The 15,285-nt window shown below is 45.6% G+C and overlaps 1 protein-coding gene across 1 annotated transcript; it reads right to left on the bottom strand.

Moving 5' to 3' along the window:
• Positions 1 to 911: 911 nt before the first annotated feature.
• CD151 (CD151 molecule (Raph blood group)) lies at positions 912 to 14,208 on the bottom strand. The gene is made up of 7 exons (XM_010012045.1): positions 14,104 to 14,208; positions 12,779 to 12,970; positions 8,063 to 8,137; positions 5,534 to 5,638; positions 4,524 to 4,679; positions 2,135 to 2,221; positions 912 to 1,336 (listed from the first exon to the last, which is right to left on the bottom strand). The coding sequence occupies exons 1-7, from the start codon at positions 14,185 to 14,187 to the stop codon at positions 1,277 to 1,279; spliced, it is 759 nt and encodes a 252-aa protein (XP_010010347.1). The 5' UTR covers positions 14,188 to 14,208; the 3' UTR covers positions 912 to 1,276.
• Between the last annotated feature and the right edge of the window lie 1,077 nt (positions 14,209 to 15,285).

The following is a 15,285-nucleotide window of genomic DNA, read 5'->3' as shown; positions in this document are numbered from 1 at the left end:
CAGTGGTGATGTCTATGTCCTGTATGTATCCAGAATCCCAGTGCAGAGAGAACAATTAATTAAAATCTATTAACAGACAGTTAACCCAGCACTGCCAATTTACCAAGTACACTGGGGCAAGTGGTTGATGTCAACTCTCCTGACCTTGTCAGCAGTAACCAGTCAAGTGGGCTTCCAGATCCCATTAAAGCCAGAAAACCCTCAGCCGATTAATGAACTCTTTGGAGGCTGATAAAACATTTGTATATATTAATTTCCTGGACAAGAGAGACAATCCTGGAAGTTTTAATTAGAAAAATCAAGACAAGGGCATCTCTCAACATTTAAGAGATGTGAGAAGGTGTTTCCACTAACTGAACAGACCAAAGGGTAGCAAGATATGCCAGCTCCAGAAACAGACCAGTTCTTCACCAAACCTCAGCAGGGGATAGGTAGGAGAAAACAGAAGTTCTCTCACTCACACTGGAAGCCACACAATAAAACAGACTAGGCCCAAAAGAATCAGACAGTAGTCCATCATCTTAGCTCCAGAATCGCTAGGAGGCAGAAGGCCCCTCGTGGCTCCTAATGGCACTGTGCTGGGGGAAGCTTCAAGGAAGAGGAGGAAGGATTGCTGAGAAATCCTAAGGCACCCACATCTTGGCAACACCAGTCATTACAAGATTTCAACTGCACCAAGTTGTGCTCCTGATCAGGAGGGAGAGTAGTTCCTGCCCCAAGCAACCAGGCAGGCATCTTCTCAGGTGGAGAACAGCTGAGGACATCGGTGCACACTTGGCAGGAGGGAGGGAAATCTTCCATGTATGAGACACTCAGCTCTGGCTCCAGCTCAGCACAGTAACATTATCTGTCCTCACAGTCAATGCCTGGTGCTGCTGAGCCACTTCTCAGAGAGCAAACCACAGTTCTTGTATAGCATCCTGATACTTTAATGTTGGCTCAGGAAAAACCTCAAGAGAAATGGCCCCAGATAAATCTTGCTTCATAGTTATAATCAAGGCACTGTTTCACTAAAGCTTGTAGCAGAAGATCCACACCTCTTGTTTCTTGACAATGAAGAGGACCAGCTGAACTCCTAGCTGCCTTCTACATAACAAGGAGGGTGACTTTCCCCCAGAGGGGCAGGTAAGGCGCTGCGTGGTTTGAAAGGCATTTAATTACAGAGCCAGTCCTCAGGTTACAGACACTTCTGTGGTGGTGGTGGTGGAGGAGAGTGGTCAGGTTTGCAGGTACTAAGGGAAGTGGCAGAGGGGGAGCAACAGAGTTCCCACAGCTATTAATATGGTTCTGACTTTAAACTCTTGTACAAGCAGCAGGTGAAAATCATCCCAAAGATCTATGGGGTGTAAAGAGAAGAGAGAAATGCATGAGAAAACAGAATGGATGCACCAGAGCTTGCAAACTAACAGTCTGGACCCAGCAGCTAGCTCCTGCCTGGGGATACCACACTCCAGTTTGCCAAAAATAGCAGGAGAGAATATAATCTGTGCTAATCCTCATAATTAATCACCAGCAGCTTCTCTGGGGCGTAATGTGGCTACTTTCCAGAACAAAAGGGGAAGATGAGGAACTCCCAGAGACATCTGCATTTGGAAGAAAAGAATATACAGTGCCCTGCCTTCTAAAATGGGAGAGAGAGGCATCTATATCCTACCCCTTTATTCAGCATCCTCTCCCAGATCCTTTGCAGGCGCACAGTGCCATTCTTCAATATGACACAGCTGAGGGAGAAATTCTGGATGACTTAAAATAATCCTAATTATTTTAAGACCAAGGCAGGGAACTCCAGACTGGCTCTTCAGCTGTGTGGGCAATCACGGCACATCCCCACAAGAGGTCTCCCTCAGGCTGCCAAACTGCCTGCCATGGCCAGCACAGCCTTTCACACAACCCTGGAGTAGAAGTCTCTCCCCCATGCCCAGCTGGCTGCACTCTGTCATCAGAAGCAAATTTTACAGACAGGCAGAAGAGGCTCTTGCTTTGGAGCCAGTTAAGTCCTCGGGTCCCGAAGTTCTTGGCAAGTTCTTGCCAGGCAGGGAACAGCCTAAAATCTCTTTTTCTTTTTCCATCCCTCAGCTTGTGGGTTCCTTTAACTTCTGCCCAGCACCCCCAAAACTCGACTCAGCCTTTTTACCTGCACACAAGCAATGCTGATCCCCACTGCCCCGATAATTTTCAGATGCTCTTGAATGAAGTTTTCCAGCTTGGTAATGCAACCGCTCTGCAGGGTGAAAGGAGAGATATGGAAAATCAGCTTCATTTTAACCTCTTGTTCGCTTTAATCCAATGGTTGTGACCCTTGAAAGCAATGCTATAAAAAGCTGTCTGTGAGCAAGCTCTTTCCTGACATCACTGGGAAAGCTGCATCATGTTTTGTATTGCTCTGGACCTACTGGCTCAGGAGCTGTTGAACAAACCAAAGACAGCTGCTAACCGGGCAGGAGAAATGCAGAAGAACCGCTCACAATACACAGAGGGAGAATGTAATTTTTTTCTCCAAGATATGAGGAGAAAGGGTCCCTCACTCACTGCCCAGCACATGCCGAGAGAGGGTATTTACTCTCACCAGGCCAAAAGGCCAAGCAAATGTAGCTGAGTGGATCCAGTACCAAGAACTCTAACATGGCAGGAGCCTTTGAAGAGTAAATTCCTCCCACTGCTATTTATGACAGCAATTAATTTCAGTGTGAATCTGGAAAGCCAGCCTCTGCCTGCCTCTGCCCTGCAAGTGCATCCTTGGCTGTCAGCGTGACCTTTCCCTCCCTGTTTCAGGCCCATTTTTGTTGTCATGAGGCAAAAAAAAAAAAAAATCAGTAAAAGCATTCTCTGTGTTACCTGGGGTTTTTGTTTGGTTTTGTTTTGGTTTTTTGTATTTTAATTTTGGAAGAGTGCCCTTTAAATAATTAAACTGTTTAATCTATTGAGAGAGGTTTTCCATGGTAACATCTAGGGGATTTACTACATAGATTTACAACTGCTACCCTGCAAGGGTGCTGAGGGCCCTCCTGCCCCAGGAGTTTACAGTGAACACAGACACCTAACACACATGCAGGCAGAGAGAGAGTGAGCACACAACCCTTCAGGTAGGGATGGCAAAAGCCTCACTTTTTCCATGCCAGCATTAGGCTTTAGAGCCAGCCCCAGCTGTCCTGATATGAAACAATTACTCTTGTTCCTTCATCTGACCCTTTTATAGGTTTTTCTTCCCCAAAGCCACAAAAATCCCTTCTGAACTCTGACTGAGACCTCATATGATATCCAGCATCTGACCGAGGATCCAAACCTCCCCTCACAGCTTCTCTTCTAGAGCTAGTCCAATACATTCGGCAGCCCACAGGGCCTCTCTTAATTATGCAGCTGGGCAGCTGCCTCCAGCTTCATGCAGCACAGAAAGGGGATGGGAATTGCCAGCCCTGCCCCTCAAATGGTTCCACTCTCAGAAACACCTCATTAGCCCTTGGACTCTTTTCTGTACTTCCTCACTGGGTCTTGTCTTGAAGGCACAAACGTTATGGTTTCTTCCTGAAGAGCAAAACCCAGCTAAGCAGATGGACATAAGAGGGACTTTGGTAGATAAGAAAGACTGGACTTTATCTCCCTGTTCATTCCACAAAGACACATGATTAGTTTCCTTTTAGCTGTTTGTTGCTTAGCTTAATGTAAATGTTAGGCTCCTCTTCAGAGTCTTGTTCCAAGCACAGACTGTGAGAAGAAATACCTGCTCTGAAGGTGTCACTTCATCCACAGCCTCCCTTAACTGTCAGGGGGACAGGAACAAGGAAAAAGCTGCTCCCCAGGCTTAATACAGCCAGTCAAGGTGATGGTTCCAGTGATCAGAAAAAAGGTCTATGCTACCTCATAGAGAGTGAGCAACTTAAAGCTAGGTGACAGGACTGGAGGGTGACAAAATAAATGGAAGAACTTTCACCAGCCTTATGCAAACTGGATGAATAAATGGTCTGAGAGCTGCATCTTTGCTTACTCAGCCAATCTGGGATTCAATTTGCTGCTTCTAGCAGACAGGCAAGCCCCTCTATCTCAACTCCAGACTTCTTTTCAAACTGCAGCCCACTGGAACTTGCCTAATTTGTCTGCTCTGGGACCCTCTTTCTTTCCCATAGGCTGTTTCTTCATGTTGGAGGTCAAATCCCATTATATCAAATCGAGGACCAGAGGTATGTCCATCTGCACCTCACTGAGTAATTCCAACAACAGGCAGATGACAAATGCAGGGTTCACATCCAAAGCCTCTTGCCAGAATCAGTAACTTCTTCCACTTCCCCCTATCACCAGCATACTCTGGAGTAACAAATATAATGTACTCTTTTTCTCTATATTGACACACAACATATTCGCCCGTATGGCTGAACACTCAACTAGAGACATGAACTCAGCTTTCTAGGGAATCTTACTGACTTTGAAACCTCCTGACAGTTTGCAGCAATAACCCAACACCCTCTCCCTCTGCCCACGTCCTTTACATACTTTGTGACAGGCGGCTCTGAAGCCCTTTTGCTCCTTACCTCCTTGTAGATGTTGGAAGGATGGTCTCTTCGGCCACATAGGTCGGTTATTGTCTTACAGCAGCTGTCTGGGACTTTCCGTCCACTGGCCTCTGGAGATTTGATCCACAGGCTGTCAGCCCAGTCTGTGTAGTTGTTGCTCCCACAGCACTTGAACTGCAGGCACACAGAGCAAAGGCTGAGCCTTCAAGCACTGTAACCTCCTTCTCCCTCCAGCCTCCCACACCAAGCCCTGGGCTTCACCCTCATTCAGAGAGACTCCAGTTATTTCATGGGCTTTTTTTTAGGCTACTATAATTATTAGTGACTTCTAAAGAATGTCAAAGTGGCTGCTAAATACCAGCTTCATCCATCTTTCAGCAGCTGTGACTTCTGGTTACTGCTGGGATGACTGTGATCAGAGCACACCTGCAGCTGTCTCAGCTCTTAACCACTGGACTAGAGAGTGTTAATAGCAATAACAGGGCAAGTTTAATTACCAGTTAGTATTACAAATGCACCTGCTATGGCAGTATGTGTATAGTAGGCCCCATGCTTTGAAAGTGCCTGTGCACAAGGGTCCTTTCTGTGTGAAAGCCTGTCAGAATTGCGCAGCCCTAACCTGAACCACCCCTGAGGCAGGTAAACTAGGAATGCTCTTCTTCCATCACATCTTGCTCTCTGGGGTACTGAGGAGCTTAATGAAAAATGTCAGCAATTTCTCTAAGGTTTGAAGTGGGAAGTAGAAACAGCTACCAGACTGACTTGGCAGCTCCAGTTCACTCTGAGCGCAATTCAGATGATGTTTCCCCAGTTCTACTGGCCATGGAATTCAGAGATCACACCATGCAATTCTGCCAATTGCATGGCCCAGGCCTCGCACCCACCCAACCTTGTCTTGAATCAGGAGCAGCAGAAGCAGCAGCATATAGAAGAAACACTAGTGTGTTGGATGTCAAGAGCCCACAATGCCTTTTGTATGTTTATTTTGATCCCTGAAATTAATTCTCCCTGCTTCTAAAGATACCTACCTCCTGCTGCAGTTTGTCTACTGCGCTTGTGACACTCTCTTCTCCCTCCTTCCGGTACTTCTGGGTCATGGTGTTCTTCAAATTTTGCTTCAGTTCCATGCTCAGCTGAACGGAAGAGATAAGTGGGATAAAATCACAAGGCAAACTCACGCCTTACAGCAACCCAGAGCCCTGCATACATTTTGTTGCCTTTGCTCCTACAGGAAAGCAAAGAGCCTAGTGGAGGCTATAGCTTCCTCCAAGATCATCCTCCAAGGCTGGACTGGACAGGCTTATTTCCAAGTGATTACAGAACATGTCTCCATTTTAATAACTGGAAGGATGTGCCTCAGGACCAAATTTCAGCCTGTGTTACACATCACCATGTGGTTCTTAACCTTGAATATGTAAGATTGCCAAGACGTACCCGCATCAAAAGAGAATACAAAATGGCCTGCTTTTAAATATGAATATACCTATGAGACCATGTGCAGTCTTCTCCCTCTGAAGCCTGTGACAAAATACTAAAAACCAAATCACTCTGCCCAGGAGCAGTAAGAAGTCCTGGGCATGCTGGACTGAAGCTCCATAGTCTGAATAGCTCTTGTAACAGCATCAAAAAGGATGCCACAGGAGGGAATCAAGTGTGCAATTGCAAAACTACTGCAAGGCCTTTCTTGATAAGAGAGACAAAGTCTAATTTTGCAAGTACAAAATTTCTGAAAGCACCATCATAAACCACTGGCATGTTCAAGTAACTGGATTCAGACATTTATTCCTGGGTAGGTTCTTTCAATGTAGCTGAATTCTTCTCATCCATCCTGGTGACAGCCAAAAAGTGCCAAAGAGCCACATCTTTTTTGTCATCCTGGTTCATACAGCAATACTGCTTTAGTCCAACACCTGTGAAATTCTAAGTTTCTTACACCAATAAACAACATCAACATGCATTTTAGATGGGGTCAATGAATGAAACAGGTGTGCAGCCTCTCTATGTACCTTTTATTCTACAAAGTAGTAAATGAGAAGTCAAGCATCCGGCTGTGCTGAACTGTGCAGAATACAGTCTGCAGTTTATTCTCCCTTTGAAACACTGTTTTTTCCAACCCCATGTGTCAAATGGGGACAACACCTACCTCACAGAGATGATATGAGGCTTCACTTAGTAATATTTGCAAAATGCTTTGAGATCCTGGGCTGGGAAGCTCTACAGAAGTGCAAAGGACTTAATGTAATAAAAAGAAAGGAAAAGGTTCAGCGGCTGGAAGGCAGAGGCAAATAAAGAGGAGAGTCCATTAGCAGAATTATTACTTGGGAGAAAAGCCGTTACCTGCAGGCTCACGGGGAAGAACTGCAGCATGGAACAGAGATAACAAAAGAAATAGTTTAGATACACATGCACAAGCCTTAGACACCAAAGCAAGGGCTGAAATAAAAATGGAGGCAAACAGAGCAAGCCTGCAACCAGGAAAGAAGGCAGATTCATCAGCGAGAGAGCAAAGGGAAGTGCAGCTATTGATCACAGATGCCCCCAAGAGATCTAAAGCACTCAAGGGTACAGCTTTAAATATGTCATCCCTTATTTAAAGATCAGCTTATCTTCATCCACTGGCACACATGAACCTCGTGCCTTTGCACAGATAGATGGACAGACCCTGGTTTCTCACCATGCCTGCCAGGATTGGTCTCTCCCTGTTAAATATGCACACGCTTAACACTCATCCCTTCTGGCAGGAGCCAGCACAGTTTTTTGGCTCCTCACAAACTGCCAGTGTCCATCTTACTGAGGCCAAGCACAGAAGGCCCAAGAGAAAAAGGAATAGCAAGGAATCCCAGCACTGAAGCCATCAAGATGGGATGTCCAGCTGCTTTTTAGAAAGTCATTACCATTCCCAATCAGTGTCCAGACATTGCAGGTTGTCTGTGCCTTGGTGGTTAAATTCCATTTGAAATCAAAGAGATGACTTAAGTCTCTGGTCTCTGCAACTGCAAAAAGTGCCAAGCTAGAACTGCAGCTGCTGGGACCCTGTACTGTTCTCCAGCCCCTCAGCTGGGCTGCTAAGTAAAACTCTCAAAAACTTCTTGACCTGAAAGGACCTCCCAGCTGGACCATTCATTATGTCTGCCAGTTCAAAAGTACAGCAGCTTGCTTGCTAGATGCAGCAGGAACTGTTCACATGTCCTGAATATAGTAAGTGGCACTAACATAATTTCAGTTGCTTGCAGTATGCCTTGAAGAGCCTTAGGAGAGTTCCTAGATTGACATAGGCCCCAAAATTGTCTTGTATAAGGCTCTGCAGAAAAGCAGCACACAAAGGTGAACCACAGGAAGGAGCTGAGCAGCCTCCCTACAGTAACCACCACCATTTTGTCAAAAACAGTAAATAATCCAAGGTCTTCTGTCTGAGGAGAGGAGTGAGTACAGACAGGAGAAAAGGTGAACAACAACCAAACCCTTGGTCCCAAGCCTCCAAGCTCAATTCTGGCTCAAGAAATGGGATGATCACCAGCTGTCTTCTGTCCCTGATTTGAGCCTCTAAATCCACTCACCTGTTGGTAGTAGATATAGGCCAGGATTCCAGCAATGATCTCCAGGAGGAAGATGCACAGCAACAACATGAAGTACTGTAAAATAATGGGAAAAGCAGAACATTATAACAGGATGTATGGAGATGCTGAGAACCAGCTTTTCCTTAACTGGTAAAATGCATGACTGTCCTCAACGCATGATTGTGTATTCAAAGGCAGGGGCTGGGATTAAGACCTCAACAGCTAGGAAAGGAGCAATCCCACAGGTTAAAAAAACAACAAACAACTAACCACAGGATAACTGAAGACAAGCAGCAGCAAGTGTAAGTTTAACTCACAGAGCCAGAGGGATGTAGAGAATGGAAAAGTGCAGGCAACTGAGATAAGATCACTAGACAAAAAAAAGTAGTTGCTGTATAACCTGATGACTACATTCAGTATCATAGAAAAAATCCGATTCTGACATCAGTATGTTTTTAAAACATTACACTTTTGCTTGTTTCAATATTTTTTAGGGCATTTCACTAATTTATTAAGGAGCAATGTATATTAAAATGATGATTCAATAAAGCAACAAAGGTCCCATTTCACCAAGGATATAGCAGAGCAGCCAAGCTCAAGCATAAACCATAGATTTATGTTCCCAGAGACTTCTGTGGGGCTCAACCATAGGCTGAAGGGCACTATTGAAGTGGACGGACTTTAGCACACTCGGGACTGTGACTATATGTTCTGCCGAACTAGGACCTAGGGGGAAAAGCTCAGCATCTCAAAGCAAAGCAAGAAGAGCTCTTAGAGAACTAAGAGAAGAACCTGACTATTAAAAGGGCTTAATGGCAGTGAAATGAAAAGTGATGTACCCTGCTTACCAGAAGGAAACTCAAATGGGTAATATAGAAAACTGGTTTTTAGAGTATTGTGCCTATACACAAACAGAAAGGAAAGCCAAACCATGTGTGCAAGATTTCAAGAACTGGGCAGGCCTGAAGACAGAGGGTGATGCAGCACTTCCTCCTTAGGGTCAAAGAGAGCTTTTTACGGAGAACCCGTCCTGAAACACAGCTCCTGCCTTGCTCCGGTTGACAATGAATGATCTTTACAGATCCAGGCTGTTTTATGACTGTTATTAAATTGATCTCTCTGTAGATAAAGCTGAAGAGACACCAGTTCCAGGCATAACAAGAACCTCATGCTAAGCCCCTGTAAGAGGTGGCTTCCCCAGGACAGAACAAACAAAATAGCTCCCATTTTCTGTTTTACCCCAACTTTAGGAAACAGCTGTTCCCAAGGGATGAAGCAAACAGATCCCTGCAAATATAAGTGGACATCAAACTGTTTCTCCTCGCCACAAAGAAGGACAGTGAAGGCCTGGATACAGCAAGCTGACCTACGCTGCACAGATGCCTTCTGTTGCACAAGGGTTACACTCCCAATGTGCATCCTCCTTCACTAGGTATTTCCAAGCCCCTTTGCAGAAGTTAAATGACACAAACACTCAGGCTTCCTCTTTCACCCTGTTGGGATTCAGCAGCTGCTAAGGATGGACAGCTGGGTTTTATCTGCAGACTGGGCTTTAATCTAAGCACACAATCTCAGGCTTTCACTCCCAACCCCACACTCTCCCCCGCAGCCAAACACTGACCATCTCTGTAGACGCCTGTACAAGGTACCCATTCATACCAGGGGAATGAGTCACCCAGTGGAGTGTGGGATAGCTGAAGGCTGGTCCCAACACTCACACTCGCAGGAGGTTGAAAGGGGGCAAGAAAGGACCAGAACGCCTTGACACAAAGGCTGGCTTTCTTTTGTTGGGACCTAGTTATGCCCTAACTGCTCTGACATCATTCCTCTGGCAAGGAGGGGGCAGAAGGGTGGCAGGATGCTGACAACAACCAATGAACTGGAAAGTTTCTTTTATTTATTTTTCCCTGCTCTGTGTCATCATGTCAGGGGCATTCAGGTAGAGCTGAGTTGTGTCATCACAGCTTGGTTCATTGTGCTGGCTTACAGTGGATAGAAACAAACATGTACCCAGCAGACCTTAACAAATTTGAGTCACAAGGTCCTTGTGAAACCTCGTAAGGGAGGTTAGTGCATCTGCCACCCATGAATCCAACCTGTCTCTGCTCATACACTGCATCATTAACCTTAACTCTGTCTCATCGTTCCCTCAGGGCTACTTCCAAATATTACACTGACATAGGGAAGCAGCAGCTATGACTCTGGACACATACAGAGCACATGGCTGCTCCTCTTCCTCTTCATCAGGAGTCACAGGGCTTTCTTAGGGTCTGCTCTGGGAGAAGTAGGCCTGCTCTGGCAAGGACATGCCCTACTCACTTCCCAAGAGGCTGTGGAACAAGTCAGAAATGTGGGATCGCCCAAAGGCCTGTAGTAGACATGTGCTTGGGCGGGCTCTGGGCAAAATTCACTCTTAACTATGGATCCGAGCAAGAGTCAGGGCTATCTGGTGTCTGTTCAAGATCTACACAGTTCAGGTTTTTCCATCCAGCTTCAAGAGCTTCAGTGAAGCACCAAGCTTTAATCTGTTTTCTCTGATTAACCCAAAGAATGGTTCAACCCACCTACTATCCAAATCACTGTCTGGAATGCTCTTTCTACTACCTGAAGAAGAGACATATAGCACCTACACTCCTAAGTCAGCAATCTCACGTCAGTGGGAGGGTTCCAGGCTGAAATGCAGCAAGAACAGATATCATAACCAATGGGTGTTCCCTTTTCCCTCTTCAAGGTAGCAGCTAACTAGAAGTGGCAGCATGAGGGGCCAAGCCTGAAAAAAGCCACCTTCTTTATGTGCAAGGCCTTTATTTGATGAGTTCTTTACAAAAGACTCCTGCTTGCATACTTTTGTGTATGAAAACATGAACCTTGACTGAAGCACAATATAACAGTGGCTTGTGTTCTTGTAAAGAACTGGATTGCAGCATCACAGCCAGCCAGGCTGCAGACCCACTGCCATGCCTGCTCATGGAGCCAGAGAAACTCCACATTCACTGCCATGCCTCAGCACATGACCTGTCTCAGGAGGGACAGAGGAAGGCAAATAAGCAATGACATAAAAAGAAGTAGCACAGCTGTGAGTGATGAGCAATTAAATACCATGAAAAGCCTTGAAGAGGGCCCATAAATCTCAAGGTAGAAATGCAGCAAAAAAATTCACAGCTTCCCAAGTCTTTAACAGAAAAACAAACTAAAAACCATTTTATAAACAGCACCCAAAACTGTCAGCAACTGATTTATAAAAGCACCAAAAAGGCACTAGGGAGAGCAGAGAGTGCTGCTTACAGAGTTTCCTCTCATATTTATGTGGACCTCTGGTACAGATTGAAACTGGGGAACGCTGACACAGACCCTGAGGCACTGACTGTGAAACTGTCACATTACTGTCTGAGATCAGAGCTGGCAAAAGCCCCCAGCCAGCCTCACCCAGCCCTGGCAAGCACAGCCCTAGCTCTTGTGCAGATTACTCACCAGCAGCCAAAGTAGAGCACAAGCAAGAAGAGACAATAGGCCTGTCACAACCAGCCACTCCTAAAACGCTTGGTGTAAGGAGACAGAGTGACCATTTGTTCTCAAGAGACAATTATTAGTTTTCTGTGGCAGAATAACAAAGAAACCCCACCAGATTTTCATCTGTAGCTTCTGGCTGAGGCAAAAAGACAAAGGGAGATCTCTTTGGCACGGAGAGTAAGTGAAGCAAGGCCAAAACGGACTGCTACAGACCAGGAGACTAATGAACAAGCACCAGCAGTGCACCCACTGCATCCTCCTCTGTGTTTTATTCTCCGTTCTTGGCCCTACTCTTCCTCTCGCAGGGATTACCAGGCCTTCAAAGAAGTGGTACGAGCATCAAGCTTGCTCATGATTCCTATTTCTGCTCCTCTATCCAAACCAAACAGGGGAAATAGGACAGTTAGGAAAATGAGGACTTGCAAAGGAAGGACCTGATCAAGAGTTGCTGAAGTACCTTTTTCTCTGTGGAAGTAAAGAGCCACTGATAGTTATCCAGTCACTGCACTCATCAGTGTAGCCATGAAACTAAAAAAGTCTGCTTCTACACTGAGATTTAGAGGGAGATTTAGAGGGAGGAAGCAGAATAAAACTCCTAGGGCTGGTCATAATCTTCAATGTAGGTGGGCGAGCAGTTTGCTCAGGAAGTAACACAGCGAAAGGTGTAAAAGCAGCAGCAGATTATCAAAACAGTGTGGCTTTTTTGGGGAAGCAAAACTACTTTTTTTTTTTCTTTGCAACTAAAGAAAATACTTATTGAAAATGTCCTGATTTTTGACAGCCAAGTGAAAAAGTGTGTTAATTTGGCTGAACGTACTTTCATTAAAAGACAGTTTTGCTATGGGTCTTCCAAAAGAGAATGTGGGATGGGCAGGGAAGAAGGAAGAGTCAAAAGACACAAGATTTTGTTTTGGATAGTTTCAAATAGACATTCTTATACAAGGTACCAGTATTACAACTATACTTTGTACTTTTGAACCATGCAGTGGTAAGCACATTCTTTATGTGGATGAAAGGAAATACTCTGCAGTAGAACCTGTCCCACAGGACAAGGACTGTACTGCTGTTAGGAGCTGGAGTGGTATTTGCTCTAGGACAAATAAGGGTGGTGCAGAACACAATCAAGATGTTTCCCTCCCTCCCAGCATGTTTTAAGAGAAAACGGTGCAAATCCTCCCCCAAACAAAACAACCAAGTGAAACTTACCACTCTTAGCAAATTCCTACGCTCTTTGAAAGTGGCACAGCAACCAAGGATGCCAGTAACCATCACAACCACCCCAGCCACCACCAGAATATAAGCAGTTGCAGAATATGTGCTGGAGGAAAGCAGGCTGATGTAGTCACTCTTCTCAGCTAGGGTCCAGGCGCCCACTGCCATCACGGCCCCACCAGCCAGCTGGGTAGAGAGAGAAGCAAGCAAATGAAGGACATCTGATGCGTGAACTTCCTAATCTCCTAGAGCAACTGGACTGGGATACCAGGATGTGCTTCAGCTCTGTAAACTGAGCCAGAGATTATCTCTGCTAAAGGAAGGACTCCCAGAGGTCTCACTGGGATGGGGAGCAGGCCCCAGTACGCTGGGAGGAACTGGGCTTCAAGGCAGCCAGCTTAGCAGCCCGGGCAGCCTGAGATGCAAGCCATCGGAAGCATCTACCTGTGCACAGCAATTCACACCTGGGCCAGAGACTTCCCAAATGTAGCCACACTGTTATCTGGGCGACTATGAAGAAAGTATCAAATCTATTGGGGTGCTATGGAGGAAACAGCTTCACATCAGCAGGCTTTCCACTCACTGACTGTGAGGAAGCAATGCTACCAATAAATGACAGCCATGCCCAATATCTGCTTCCTAGACTATACACCTGGGGAGAAAGCAGTCAAGAAGCCAAACAGCCTGGCTGGTTAAACTCTAACCCTTGCAGGAAATGAACATGGAGAAGCCAATCAGACTCCTAGAGGTCCCTTCTCTCTTTGCAAGCCTGGTGTTTCTGGAGAGTTTTATGCAGCTTCTAGTAAATTCAGACAGTTTTCCTTAAAGGTCTGACCTAGAAGCTCTGGCCCAGGAAGCAAAGGAAAAAATAATTCTTTGGTATCAGTAACTTTCTGGTGGAAAGGACACCTCTAGGAAACTCTAGTGTGGACCCAGCTGCAAGAAGGTGTTTGTTATCCTTGCTCTGGGTGTCCCACTCCACTGCCAGGACTCCCTCTGCCATTTTGCGAAGACAAGTGGCAAGACAGTGGAGTCCTCAGGCTGCCTGAAAAAGCAATCCAGGTGAACAACCAAAGCATGTTTTCAGGCTCCCTGTTATTTTCTATACTTGGCAACATGACCATGAACAACAGAGACTACCATGTCAAACCATAACTTCTGCAGGCTGGGCAGGCAAGCCCAAGGGACGGGGTTTCACCCCACATGATGAAACCTGTGTCCTTATTGCTAAGGACTTCACCAAGCCCAAGATTTCTGTGCCCCAACACCAAAACTGCAGTGCCATCTCTGTGCCTTTAAAATAGACTGAAGTTTCTTACCCAGAAAAAGAAGTTGAAGATGAAGAGCAGGTACTTGAGACAGATGGTCCCACATGTTTCCTTCTTTTCTGTATACTCACGCATCTTCCTGGCTCAGCAAGTTCCTGGAATAAAAAATAAAAAATGAAAAAAAAGGAAGAAGCAGAAAAGGTTGAATGAGCCCTCACACCCCTTCTCTCAAAAGGTCAGTATTACTGCTCTCCTCCTGCAAGAACTCACACTTCCGACCTGTTCCTGAAGTAAGCCAGTGAGCAAGCCATACAACTAACTTCAGGGATGCTAGTCAGTGCTTGCTGAGATAAAAAGCTCTTGTATCCATGTGGGTGACCTACACAGCATGAGGCCTCACACCATATGAAAGGAAGACAGATGGCACCAGCATGTGGCCTTCCTGTACTGCCTTCATCCTCCTTTTCTCTCCCCATCCTGCTGTCACTTCTGGAGACTCATTTGCCTTCAGATCAATACTTGCAGTGAATGAATCAGACCTCCTGTCTGACTGGTTAAGTCAAAACCAAGAATTATGATCAATGTTATGGTGAGGAAACTTCAGCATAGTTCATGCTCATTTCTTCCTATCTGAACTGAAACAAATGAAATCCCAGACCTGTCATCCAGAAAATCCAAGTATCTGGCTCCTGACTGCAGCTTGTAACTGCTGCTTCTGAAGGCAGCAACAGAAACCTCCGTCTTCAACATTTATGGAATCATCTGTCTCCAAAGAATACTCTTTCCTCACTGGCATTAGTTACAAATCCTTAAATAGATCCCTCTCTAAGTTTGGGGTATTTTTAATCTTTACAACCATAACTGGGAATGTTTTTGTTAGCCACTTAAATGCCCTATCCTTTCTGAACCCCAGCAATATGTTGGAGTAATTAATTTTCTTCTTCACATCGCTTATTTCTCCTGCAGATACTTAATGAATGGGAGTTCATTGGGGGTAAGTCCCCGTGCAGTGTACCAGATCTGCTACACTCTTGAGCAGGCTTCTCAGGAGTAGGGCTGCAACAAGTGCCCCTCCATGTCACTTCACTGCCTCCTGTTGATGACAGAAGGCCTGAACCTAGTGAAACAAGTATTTTCACCACTGCATCACCAGGCAGACAGGACAAAGGCATTGCTCTGAGCATCACGGCCATCATCACCTCTATAAGGCTGTTTGCAGAAATACAACCAAAT

Source organism: Nestor notabilis, unplaced genomic scaffold, assembly GCF_000696875.1.
Source record: "Nestor notabilis isolate BGI_N333 unplaced genomic scaffold, ASM69687v1 scaffold8323, whole genome shotgun sequence".
Taxonomy (NCBI): Eukaryota; Metazoa; Chordata; class Aves; order Psittaciformes; family Psittacidae; genus Nestor; species Nestor notabilis.
The sequence above is the reverse complement of the archived record's forward strand: the minus strand, read 5'-3'. Positions and strand labels throughout refer to the sequence as shown.

Bases quoted from the DNA above. Each gene is read 5' to 3' on its own strand.
- CD151 (XM_010012045.1), bottom strand. From the start codon at position 14,187: ATGCGTGAGTATACAGAAAAGAAGGAAACATGTGGGACCATCTGTCTC. The intron at 8,138-12,778 runs GTAAGTTTCACT...ATTATTTTACAG, and splicing joins GTAGGAATTTGCTAAGAGTG to TACTTCATGTTGTTGCTGTG. The intron at 4,680-5,533 runs GTAGGTATCTTT...GTGTGCCTGCAG, and splicing joins TAGACAAACTGCAGCAGGAG to TTCAAGTGCTGTGGGAGCAA.